The sequence below is a fragment of the Cyphomyrmex costatus genome, unplaced genomic scaffold, assembly GCF_001594065.2.
Source record: "Cyphomyrmex costatus isolate MS0001 unplaced genomic scaffold, Ccosl1.0 scaffold265, whole genome shotgun sequence".
NCBI classification, from domain to species: domain Eukaryota; kingdom Metazoa; phylum Arthropoda; class Insecta; order Hymenoptera; family Formicidae; genus Cyphomyrmex; species Cyphomyrmex costatus.
The window spans coordinates 291,142-304,139 of NW_017276747.1; the positions used below are offsets into that span (position 1 = coordinate 291,142).

Consider the following 12,998-nt stretch of genomic DNA (forward strand, 5'->3'; position numbering starts at 1 on the left):
TCTTTTAGTTTGCAGCTTTCAAATTCAACTGATCCTGTACCTTCTGCTGTCATAGACTCATTTTTCTTTGCCACTCCAATCCTTGTACTCATCTTCTTGTAGTTCTTCATGTTTTCTCGTTTATTTGTCATATTAATAGTTGATCCTGAATCAACAATCCATTCTTCGCCTTCATCTGCATTGCACACCATATATGACACTTTATCTTCGTCTTCATTCTTCTTATTTTTATCTTTCCTAAAATAACAATTTTTATCTGTGTGATTATTTTTCTTACAGATACTACATTCTTCCGTATTTCCTGATTGTACCTTTTCTCTGCAAAACTTTTCAATGTGTCCCATCTTGTTACAACGAAAACACTTAATTTTCTTACCAATTGCATTATTTTTAACTCTACAGTCTTTCGCAAAGTGACCAATTTTATTGCATTTATAGCATTTCTTACCTGTTGCCTTAAACGCGACTGCTTTTTCTTCTGGTTGCCTTGCTTTAATTCTCATCTCCTCCGCAATCAATCTGGCTGTCAAATTTTTTAACGTTTTATTGCCTATTTCGGAAGATTCCCAGGCACTCGCAAAATGACTAAATTCTTCTGGTAATGTTGCCAACACTTTTGAAATAATCATGCTATATCCAAATTCGTCCGGCCCACCGTCAAATGCAAGCACGCGGCTGGATATGACCATCCAGCGAGGCGCGCCATGCACGCGCGTTCGCCGTCGCTAGGCATGCGTTGTTTATAACAAGCGGCAATGGACATATTGGGCGAGTTCAAAACGGTAAAGCGGCTAAGTACACTTGCCGAGCGATTGAATATGATTATACAGTTTAGATCTATAAGTAATAACACTAATAACCAATTATGTTCATTTACCCGGCGAGCAGGCTAGCCGCTTTGTCAACTTGAATGTGCCCATTGTCTAGCGACGACTATTACTACTGCTTATTAGTCCATTCTACCTCTATGCGACAAAACTTTTTATTACTTCTCAAACATTGTATCATATATTGTGTTTTTTTTATAATATTTCATCTGCGCGATCGGTCTGTAACGAGCTGTAAAAATTCTATAAAGATATATTTAACAGTCACAGATCTTTTCAATCAGTCGCATTACAATTATCAATTTAGTCCAGTCTGAGTCGCTTTAGCTTCAGTAAATCATCGTGAGTGAAATAATTTTCGTTTGTGAAAATGACTCTTGCATATAGGAGAACAATCTTTGTACGAAAATACTTTTGTCGCACAATAAAATATAAGAACAACCATTTCTCTACGAGAGAGAGAGAGAGAGAGAGAGAGAGAGAGGGAGAGAGAGAGAGAGAAATCATTGATCATTCATCGGCGTGCTCTATAAATTTGAAATATCGTCATCGCATTTTGAGCGTCGCAGATGTACATTGCAGGTTTATACAGACGCGCTTAAACGCATGCGCTTAAATAACGGTTTGTACACATCTGTCCCCTATTCTGGTTGGTACATATAATAAATAGGGGTCGTAAGGACCCCTTCGTGCTTCTACGAGACGCATAGTTGAACTCATCGTCGTACGCATCGACAGTAAGAAGGCACGGCCAGTCGCGGCCGAACAATCTCTAGAAACTGCGTTATCTCTCGATAAAACGAAGAGATTGTTATTTACCTCGATGTAAAAAGACCCATCGTTATGCTATTACTACGGCCATTAGCGGCTTCGATTCTCGCTACTTATCGGTAGCCCCGATCTCCGTCAATTAGCAGCGAGAACGTAAAATGAATGAGCCGTTTTCCCTTGGCATTTTCCTCAGCAGATTGTTGCTGCACGCATGCTATATGATTCGCGATTCACATGGAAATCTAATCGGTTTTCCTTTCTCGTCGGATTATAAAACGTCAGACCAAGTCGAAGTTTTTTTTTTAAATAGCGAAAATTTATTTTTACATCTCCTTTTCTCGAAGCAGATTTTAACATACCAGACAATTTTATGACTAATCTCCATTTCTACCAATATAGATCAACTTTAATCTTGATTTTCAACTTTACTTCTAATTCTCAGAACTAGAAAAAGATGAAAAGCTAGTTGAATCAAATTAAAAATTAAACTATATTATTAAAAACAAGTATAAGTTGAACTTGTCGCCACTCGTATCTTACGAACTTACTCGATTATCGTACGCGTGAATTTATTAAATTTCCACGTCATTTAAAGTTTAAACTCAGGCACGCAACGCGGAACACGTGTAAGTGACTCAGCTATTCTCACACATGTACATACACGCATGACGCGTCACCGTATAGGCATTTTACACGTGCAGATGTTCCGAACGGGCGCGTGCCTCCACGCTGTATCGCTTCGTGAATGGTGCGATGGTTGTTTCGAGGGGCAGACCCACATTTGGTCGCGTTCACAGGGGATCGATAATCACACACCTGGCCCTTAAAAGTACCATTGGTGTGATTTCGTAGACATCTTCCAGCTCCAAACGAGACTGGAAGACAGCTCGAGATCTCATTTTGCATTCTCTACGCCAATGAGTAGTCTCTCCGAAGAGATGGACTTATCGCCTTCCGAAAGTAAAAGGGAAGTGTCTTTTCTTACCTCCTACTGCGCGTAGATTTTACCGATGATCGAAAGCTATTGTTATTTGTAGATATGTCAATAGATATACCATGAAAAAGGTGCACGAAAACGAATTCTAAATGAAGCTTCGCCTAATCTTTAGACTATCTCGTATTTAATAACAGCATTATCTATAATATTTCTGTTTTAAATTGTTTAAAAATTGCACATTTTCTTAAACTTCTCTCACATTGATTAAATATTAAAAAATTCTGTTTAGAAAATAAATGAAATGAACGATTCATAAGAGGTGATGATCTGGTAATCTTTTAGAATTTTTGTATTTTATACTATATATATACACAATGTTTCTTAATTTCATATACAATTTAATAGTTTAATAAAATCTATTTGAAATGCTCCTGTCTCTTATATGCTACATATTTTATTTCTTATCTTAATAAATTTAATTAGTTTCATTTATTATAAAGCAAATTGATTTCAACATTCTCTTTCGTTGTTTTTAATCGCCGAATTTCTTGTAGTGTTTAATAACCTGAATAAACTAGAGTACAGTGACAAGAAATAAAAAAAATCTCGTTATTGTAGCATTGAGGGATGGCCGCAACAATTTAAAAAATTTGTCTTCGTCGCGGAAACCTACGATAAGAAACTTGCACTACGAAGACGTACACAGATATGCCATTTACGCAGATCTATCCACTTTGCATACCAGAACCCGAATCACCTTGTGTCTATCGTAATTAAAGGCCTTCCGGCGTGCGTCTCGTTACGGTTTGACGGTTACGCACAGACACGCGCTTCGTCCCATGTGTGTATGTAAGGGGGGCATGCATAGGGAGACGGGCGCCCCGTGCAAGCTGCCCCCGTGAAAACGACGAAGGCAGAAAGGGAATGAGGGGGCCCGCTGCGCTTTCACACGACTTGGCTTACGCGGCTTTCGGGGCGGGGAAAGGGTGGGACACGAAGAGAGATCGAGTCGCGCGAGCGACGAGGAAGTCGGAAGTCGGACCTCGAGTCAGTCGATTGTGGGGCATTAGCGCGCTTAGATCAATCAACGTATATCATATTCGCGCGTGTACATCATTTATCGTGAGAGACACAAGGATTTCTGGAGAACCAGTCACAACTCAAATGATTTGGGACCACGAAGGACCGCGAGAGATTGAGGTGATTCGGGACGTAGATCCTCAGCAAAGCGATTCTTGTTCGATCAAAGAATTGAATTCTGAACGAAGATATTTTGTCCGATAGAACGAATCGAAGAAAAAGAATTATTATTTCATTCGAAATCTTCAAGAGATTCTTAGTTTCGTTCGGAGAAGTCGGCTTTTGTCGAAGAAGAAGAGCGTACGTGTCGCGTGCGGGACTCGATACCATTAAAAAGCAGCCTGTGGGGGTTGCGACGGACACCATACGGTGGTCTCCAAGCAGCCACGCGACCACCGATCGTGGGAGGGTCGTTGCGCTCCGCTGGGTCGTGAAACCATCCCCTGTTGGAGTATCCTGGGCGCATCCTGGTCACCTAGAGGTCCCGCGAACGTTTATTGGACTCCCTTTCTCGTCCATAATATGTTCCTGTGAATAATAAAATAACCAAGGATTTTTGAAAAAAAGTGAAAATAAAAATTTCGAAGTGTTTTTATCTCTGACTCTTTTTGACTGGTTTCGGGGAGCATTTTGCAATCTTTGTTGAGTGAAACATTGAAAAAAACATGAGTGCGTTCAAGAGATATCAAAGCAAAGTATTCTGGGACCAAATGGCCTCACACGATCTGGAGGATAATCATTCTGTAGGAAGAAACGATCTTCCACATTATTCTTTCAACGAACGTGTCCGTGAAAAAGAAGAGAAAGAAGAAGAAGAAGAAGATTCAACTAAATCAGAAAATGATACAATCGACGATATGAATATCACCGCGATACACGTTTGTAATGACGAGAACACAAAACAAAATGTGTGTCAAATTTCGTTGATACGCGATGAAAGTATAACACGTTGTAGGTACGTAAAATAATCAATTCATTACCGAGCGATTGCTAGAGAATAATATAATTCGATATTTCTCTTCATCTTGTTTAAAGTATTTTAATTAACGCTGTAGTATTTCTTTATTAATTAAAAACCAGGGTTAGATAATAACTAGTTAAAACATTGAAAGTTAAAAAGTTAATAACTTTTAACTTAACTTAGTTAATTTTAAATGTATTAATTTTTAATTCAATTTAGTTATTTTTAAACTCTAATTTAAACATTTTTTTTAATTGAAATATTTTTTATTTTTTTTAATTCCAATATTTATTTCAATCGAATCTTAAATATTAGAAAATTAATTTAGAAAAAGCTCAATAATTTTGTAATTAGAAACTCTATAATAAGACTTATAATAAATATATATAATAATTATCTATATACTATTTTGTGTACTTTATGATATTATGATTACATCATATATAACTTATATATGAATAAAAAAATTAAATTTATCTTTACATAATACATAAATATTATAAAATACCTTTAAATATTATATATAATATTAAGTAAACCTTTATAAATAATCTATATTGTAATTGTTATTTAAAGTAATATCATTTTAAGAAAAGTTACATTCTGATTTTAAAAATCATTTTTTCAAAATTAACTTTTTTTGTAACTGAAGTTAATTCAATTTTAACTTAAGTTTAGTTAATTTTTTATTCCTTTAACTTTTAACTTAATTCTATTAATTTTATAAACCATTAACTTTAACTGTATTTAATTAAAAAAATATATTAACTTACACAATCCTGTTAGAATAAAGAAAACATAAGCGTGTTTGAATATTAAAGCAAGATGTTTTAGGATCAAATGACCTTATACAATTTTTATCTTTATTAAAAAAAATATATAAAAAATCATTTTTAGATACTTATTAATTAAATAGTAAATAATTTAAAATAATTGCTCTCAAGATGATTGCCCCTGTTCTAATAAAGTCAATCTCAATAATTTATAAAAATTCACGATCAATTCAAGTTAATTATGTTACTGACATTGTGTCAATTAATATATTAATAATACGAATATTTAAATATTTAGAATGTCAATGGAGGAAACGAATAAAGGAGAGGAGGAGCACGAGAGAAGAAACAGATCCTACAGTCCTCTGAGCCAAGATTTCAAAAGTCAGGACTCTGGATTCTCTGATTCTGAGAGATCAGACTGTTCGGAGGCTTATGAGAACGCAACTCCAAGGCGGAAATTGAGGAGAAAACGGATGAGACGTAGGCTCCAGCCAGCTTCTCAATGGCTGGAGGAAGAATCTCCCCCGATACCGACACATACATCTACGCCAAAGGATTCCAGGATATTCGCGAGAAATCGGCTAGAAAAACCCGCAAGAAGTCCGTCGCGAGAACGAAGGTGAGCAAGTTATTTTATTACGTTAATAAAAAAAAAAGTTAAAACTCATTATTAAAAAAAAAAGGCTGAAGAAAAAGCGAAGTAAATTGCATACAGGCATATCCGTTTTACTTTATTTCAAGCGTAGTACGTTCAGCGCGTTGCTGACTCAGAAAGTATGATTGGATCTGATTCAACACACGCTTATAGTTCCTTGAAAAGTTACACTATCGATAACGATAATATTAATAATTTTTAACTTTCAAAACTGTGTAATGGGGGCCGGAGGAATGCTCGGGGAATCGTCGCGATAAGATTGGAGAAATATATGAGCCAATCGGTGAAAGAATGCGACACGTAAGGCAATATTTTGTCGCTGCTTAATTCCACCGTACATAATAATCAAATAATACAGAATAATGTAGAATAAAGTATCAAGATCATGCATGGATCGTATCACACAACTTATATATATTGTGTCGTAAGCAATGACGCACGCTCGAGAATCGGGCTCCTCTCTTTGGGTGTCATATTTAATACAGCGAGAAATGCGCCGACCTCGAGTGGGTGATTATCAGTCCTCAGTCCGTGAAGGTGCTTCGGCTTATCGCCGAGTCATTGTATGCGTATCGCGCCCTCGTATGCACAGCTAACCAACTTATTACGGCATGTAACGAGGTCTCGCCGTACAATGACTCGTAGTGATTCGAATCGGTTAAATGAAATATGTGTGCAATTACGCATCTCGGAGTTGAACACAGAGAGCAGTCATTAGATTACGCATTATTTACCGCTGATTGAAAAGCACAATCGCTATGCTGTAAAATGCGATCATAAAGGAAACACGTATTGCACATCCAGCTAAACCTGCATCTTGTGTAATGCGACATTATGACAAAATGAAATAATATAGGAAAAGGAAAGTCCATTCTTTTCTTGATTTCCATGCGTACTCCGATCTTTTCCTTCTTTTTCTATTTATTAGAGGCTCTCTTTAGAGTAAATTCTATTTATAGCGTTATACGCTATAATAATTCTTTCATACTGTAAGTAAAAATTAACTTGAATCTTACAATTCAATTTACTCTTTCTTTTCTAATTTTTAAAACTGGAAGAAAATAAAAAATAAATTAAACTGAGATGAAAATTAATCTACATTGCAATAGAAATGGATGTTTATTCTTGTATTCCATCAGGTGTGAAATTCGTCATAAGATTGAGATGCCAATCATGTTGGAGTCCCTTGTACGGTCGTGCTTTTCTGTTCGTCACCGTGTACATTCGCGGCGTACGTGAGTCAATGCAACGTGCCGCACGAGGAGAATACGTAAATGAATGAGCGCGAGGTTGTGGCTAGCCCGAGGTTTGAGTCAACTGTTTAGGCCGTGCTTTCGGTACGCGACAGCGAATCTACAAAGAATTCAGCTCTAACATGCACCGGCGCGCGGCGCGCAGGTGGACGCATTACAATACAACGCAACGTGTCGAAGGAGCGCGAGATTAGTCATCACGTACGCGGGGAAAAGGATCGACTATTCTCCGCAACGATTCGATTAGTCAGCTCTTAAGTTCCACTAATTGCTCTCGGCGCTTCCGTCTGTCCGGAAAAAAGCGGTCGGCGACGATTACGAATACATTGCATTGCAATGCGTCTCGCAGTAACAGAATGACAATTAATCGTGCCAAGATCTGCGTCGACTCGCTATGGCTCGTTTAAGGTAGTGTAATTTGAGGGTAACGATAAGCGCCGTCCAAATAAAATGAAATCCTAAAGATATTTAAAAGCTGTGAAAGGATATCTGGAAAAGTAGAATGCTCTTTGATGATTGGCTGAGTAATATTTAAAATTATTTTTTATTTCCATAATTTCTTATTGTATTTACCAAATTTTCTTTTCCAGGGCTGACGAGGATCGAGACAATAATGCATCGAAAGTACCTTCCTCTGTATCATTGGCAGAAGAGAGTCTGTGCGATTTTCTGTACACGTCTGAGCCGCCGGAAGACAGCGTTCAGCCGTCAATAACGAAATCGCGAGCTTCCACTAACGCCGCGGAAGCAATCGCCGCCGGTAGGGACGTGTTGAAGTCCAGAAATTATCGTCAATCGTCATCCATGAGGGCATGGCTAACTGATCTCACTACGATGACCGAGAACGAGTGCGGCAATACGTTGCAAAACAAGAATTTACCGCACAGAGGAGTCCAGATGATGTCTGGCGAAGTTCACGCGCGGGATTTGAAGACGTTGTCTTCTGCAGCCACAGCGGCCGCAAGCAAACTTCTAGTTAACGCAGAACAATTCGAGCAACATTATCAGAGTATTGTGGAGTATGTTTTAATCTTCTAATATATATAATTTTCAATCCTCTTAATAATATCGAGGCGAGCAGATATCTTAATTGTTTCGAATTTGTTGCATTCACAATTAAAGATAATTATAAAAATATAAATATTAAAATAACGCTTGTTATATTTTAAAAACAAAAATGTGATATTGTAATGTCGGTATTATAAACAAGCACAAAAATATAAGATGAACAATCTTTATTAAATAATGTCATTAATCAATTGAGAAACGTTTCGACTCTGTATGGACTTCTGTATGAGTCGAAACGTTTCGCAATTGATTAATGATATTATTTAATAAAGATTGTTCATCTTATATTTTTATGCTTGTTTATAATACCGACATTACAATATCACATTTTTGTTTTTAAAGATAATTATCTTCAATTATAGTAGTGTTATAAAATCCACGGCTAACTGTAAAGCAAGAAAACTATACATGAAATTGTTGATATTTAAAAGTGGTGATTTAAAATGATTAATAGTTTAACAATTACATCAATTGTCGTTGCGCAGGAAAATAACTCGGCTGGAAAGTGGCAGATTCGAAATGGAGCTTCTTCGCAATATAGAGGAAGCCGCATTCTCGGTTCTCTCTCAATTAGGTGCACCTCCTCCTCGCAGGGTACAACAGGGTAGTCTAAGAAGCATCCTCGCGCAATTGCAAAATATGAAAATATACGTCGACAGTACAGTGGACACACGCTTAGATTTTTATATCGAGGTTAGTTACATCATCTTATATTTATTGACTGAATTATAGTCATACAAAAATTAAGGATACAAAACTTTCTTTTCAGAAAATAGTCCGAGGTCTCGAGGAAGCTCCACGAGAGGATAGTAGCGTGGCTAGAGGCGCTCTGGCAGCCCTGACGGCTTTAGGATTGTCAGATGCTCGCGCGGGAAGCAGTATAGCTCGATGTTCCGGCATAAAGGCTCTCTTAACGTGTCTTGTCACCACCAGTCGACTATCAAATGATCTCGTTGCGATCACGTTACGTGCTTTGGCCAGCGTGTGCAATTCCGCGACAGCTATCGAATATTTCGCCCGAGAAGGCGGTCCCGAGCTATTGACGGATTTCTTGGGTGCGGGCTCCTCCTCCGAAAAGGAAAAGACTGAAGCCACTGCCTTAGTAGTGCAAATCACGGCATCGTGGACCAATGCACGAGGTTTACCGTATCTCGAACCCTTTGCAGACTCACTGATTCCGGCGTTGAATCAGCTGGTCGAGAATACTAATTGCGCACAGACCCTGCTGCTGGCCGCCGCGGCGCTGAATCAATTGTCCAAGTCGAGAATATGCGCTACAATTATATTGGAGGAGGACAGCGTAAAAAAGCTCCTGAGAAGCGTAAAGAAATCCGCCGGTGGTAACGTATGGCTGATGGAGCAGGTCGCCGCATTAATCGGTGAACTGGCGCGAGTTCCCGAAGGCCGATCGTATTTAGCAAAGGCACGAGCCTCTGTAGCATTAGTTTCTTTTCTTCGAATGAGGCCACCGGGTCTGGAAGACGCATACCAACGGCTGGAAATTACCGCGGCAGCTGCGTTGACCCGACTCTGCGTAGAGCCGGAGATCGCGAGACAAGTAGTCGCTGTCGGCGGTGGAGATTGTTTACCAGGATCATACAGAGTAAACGAAGCTCAAATGAATCAGAAGGACGAGGAGGCGCAGGCGGGCACGGGTTTGTTCAAATATACTAGATCGTTGAGACGAGCTTGCAAGAAGGCTGCGAAACAAATCGGGATCGCGAAGGCAAAGGATCATAGTCCACTGGATTGATAGGATTCTAGAAAGAACAAAAATTTGTCGCGATAATTCATGAAATGTTGAATAAGTGAGAGATTATGCACAATAAAAAAAGACTGTACATACATTTTATAATCGCGAATTATAATTGCAATAATTATATTGTAAAACAGGAATGCGAAGAAAAAACAAAGATTTTGTTAAATGTACAAATATATATATGTAACTCTTGATGTATTTGTAACGGATGCGTACTGTAAAAATGTAAATGTTTTCTTTTGTCACGTACTAAAAATGTGCCATAATATACATTTATGAAGAAAATATATGAAAATTATTAACCATTATCTTATTATCAATTGAATATCCTATTTTGATGGTCCTGCGTCTACAATAAAATTGTTCTTATGAAGAATGTGTACAGTAGTTTCCTGGCACGGTCTTAACTCTAGATCGCACGAGCCAAGAACGAATTTGCCTTCCGGCGTTTTAAAATAGTCCAATCCACGTCCGATTTTTATCACCCATCCGTTGCTCAATCTGAAATAAAAAGAAAGATAACTAATAAATTCGGAAGGAATTTTCAGAGCATAACAATTGTATTGGTCTTACGTGATCTGTCTGTCATGCAATGTCTCGGAAAAGGAGAAGTCAAAAGAAATATTACGAGACGCCAAACTTTCTTTCAGTTCAGCCAATCTCGAGATTTGGCTAGACTCTTTCGAGTTGTAAGTTGTAAGCAGGGATATCTTAGACAGTGTACAGCACTTTTGAACTGCCAGTTCACATAGTCTAACTAGATTCTGACACTGTAAAAGAAGACAGAATACAAGAATCAGCATAACAATATATCAGATTAAGTACGTATTGCATTTACATAATCAGTCGATTATTTTCCTTTTATTCAACTGTTTTTAGGTACTAATTATGGTCCATTTAATACTATAAATGCTTTGAAGCATTTTTTAATTAGTAAAATTCTTTCTTCTGATTGGTCAATAAAATACTTCGAAGCATCAAGTAGACCACACCCTATGTATTTAAGGACGTCCTCCGGCTGCAGTTGTGCTCAACCTAAAGTTTACTCGCGTCCACGTAATCGCCTCTACACACAGAAAGTAACAGTTGACTACCACTCCGCTCTTTCTCTTGTTTCGTTGTTTCCCTCTCGCTTTCGCTATTGCCGTCGGTCGAAAACATAGCGGAGCTGCTTACTTTGCTAAATGGTTTCTTAAAAATGAATACCGGAAGACATATTCAGGAAAATTTCATATTATTCCTTGTAATATCAAGTTTTATGTCTCTTTGTTTCAAAAAATTCTAAAGAAAACTTTTTTTACAGTGAATAAAAAACCACTTTCGAATAAGCTTTAGATAGGTTCTACGTTAAACGTTTCAACTTTGAAGTGGAATATCTCGATTTTTAATCCCGTAACGAGTACTGAGCTTCAAAGCATATGTTCAGAACACTAAAACAAGCTTTTTCTGTAAGTTTCAGAAAAATCTAAAGAAAATGGATTTTTCGGAGAACGTCCTTAAAATCTCGCTACAAATGCTTTGAAGCATTTGATGGATTAATCAGAAGAAAGGATTTCACAAATTGAAATTAATCCAATCAAATAACGCTTTAAAGCATTTGTAGTATTGATCTACTCATAATATATCTTGTGATTTAAAGCTTACTAATTACACCTATTGTACTTTGGGACTTATGCAAACACACACCTGGTGGAAGGCTCGTATATATGGATCTTCGATGTCAATTGAAGTGACGCTACCATCCAAGAATCTGCCGAAGACACTCGCGTAGCCATACCCCGTCGATCCATCCTCGATTTTAATCAGTTCCGTATATATGCCAGCTGATTTCCTCGTGCTGATTAACTTTTTCACCGTCTCGGCTCTGTCGAGATACTCCTTCGCCTTGGTCGTAAGGTATTCCGTCTTGAAGGTTTGCCTCGTCTCTGCATCGTTTTATTATCTTGAACTTCTTGACAAAAGTAGTAATGATAAAGCTGATATACCATTTTTTTTCTCTTAATAAACGAAGCTAGAAGCAAAAGGTATCTATATTGATCTATATAGTATACCTTTTACCGCGTCGAGAAGTATTTGCACGCCTTCCTGGTACAATACCAACGCCATCGTGTATTGCTCGTTCTTGTCCATCTCCACCGCTCGTTTCAGGACCGAGACCGCCGCTGATTCCATTGTGCTTCGTGCTCCAGGGAGTGACGATACGCAACGCTTAGCCATGCGAAGGATACTACCGATAAGTCACGATCATACATGAATCGTTAGTCTTTGTCTCTCTAATCTAGTGGTTTTATCTAAGCGCACAAGATAACTCGGATAAACACAGGCCGTGGTTCGATTTATGTTAACAACGTTTAAGAATTTATTTTGTCCTTGTTGTTTATATTAAATAAGGAATAAATATTAAATAAGAATAAACAATGCTAGAGAGCATGAATGTGTGAGCGTAAATCGGATCGTAGCTAGCTATATGAATACACGTATAAGTATATACTCTCGTATGTGTGAAGTCTGAGGGATCGTGTTAATCATAAAAGTGGCCACTGCAACGGCAGGAGAATATCTCGTTATCTCAGCGTAATTTGAGCGCGAGAAACGTTCTCCGTTGCACAGCCAGCATTCGAATTTCAAATATCGATTATCGAGAAATCGCCCATGCTACGCCCTTTCATCTTGAAACTCTTGTTCTTTTGCAATCGTAATTATATGTCTAATTTTATATGCATTCAGGACTGGGCATGTATTTAAAATACTTTTATTTAAAACAGTTTTCGCAATAAAAGTAGATTTAATATTTTATATTTCAGCGGTGTACATGAAAGTATTACGTATTTAAAATTGAAAGGTAAAAGCTTTATGTATTTTGTAATTTAAATAATAACATTAATCATCAATCTTGTATATATATATATAT

General features: G+C 37.7%; 2 protein-coding genes across 2 annotated transcripts in view; one reads left to right on the forward strand and one right to left on the reverse strand.

Annotated features, from left to right (window-relative positions):
- Nucleotides 1-4,084: 4,084 nt before the first annotated feature.
- On the forward strand, nt 4,085-10,144 carry insc (INSC spindle orientation adaptor protein). The gene is made up of 5 exons (XM_018540749.1): nt 4,085-4,570; nt 5,648-5,971; nt 7,851-8,279; nt 8,814-9,021; nt 9,098-10,144. The coding sequence occupies exons 1-5, from the start codon at nt 4,281-4,283 to the stop codon at nt 10,079-10,081; spliced, it is 2,235 nt and encodes a 744-aa protein (XP_018396251.1). The 5' UTR covers nt 4,085-4,280; the 3' UTR covers nt 10,082-10,144.
- Nucleotides 10,145-10,297: 153 nt separating this feature from the next.
- Nucleotides 10,298-12,998, reverse strand: part of LOC108774598 (MIT domain-containing protein 1) — a 4,175-nt gene continuing 1,474 nt past the window's right edge. Inside the window, exons 2-5 of the mRNA XM_018540742.1 lie at nt 12,139-12,314; nt 11,774-12,012; nt 10,661-10,857; nt 10,298-10,588 (exon numbers count right to left, since the gene is read on the reverse strand). Coding sequence (XP_018396244.1) covers nt 10,417-10,588; nt 10,661-10,857; nt 11,774-12,012; nt 12,139-12,304 — 774 coding nt within the window. The 5' untranslated portion in view covers nt 12,305-12,314 and the 3' untranslated portion in view covers nt 10,298-10,416. The remainder of the gene's footprint in view (nt 10,589-10,660; nt 10,858-11,773; nt 12,013-12,138; nt 12,315-12,998) is intronic.

What these genes read in the sequence shown, in the direction of transcription:
- insc (XM_018540749.1), top strand. Translation starts at nt 4,281, where the DNA reads ATGAGTGCGTTCAAGAGATATCAAAGCAAAGTATTCTGGGACCAAATG. An exon ending in GAAAGTATAACACGTTGTAG is followed by an intron (nt 4,571 to 5,647) that starts GTACGTAAAATA and finishes TTAAATATTTAG; the next exon opens with AATGTCAATGGAGGAAACGA. An exon ending in AGTCCGTCGCGAGAACGAAG is followed by an intron (nt 5,972 to 7,850) that starts GTGAGCAAGTTA and finishes TTTCTTTTCCAG; the next exon opens with GGCTGACGAGGATCGAGACA.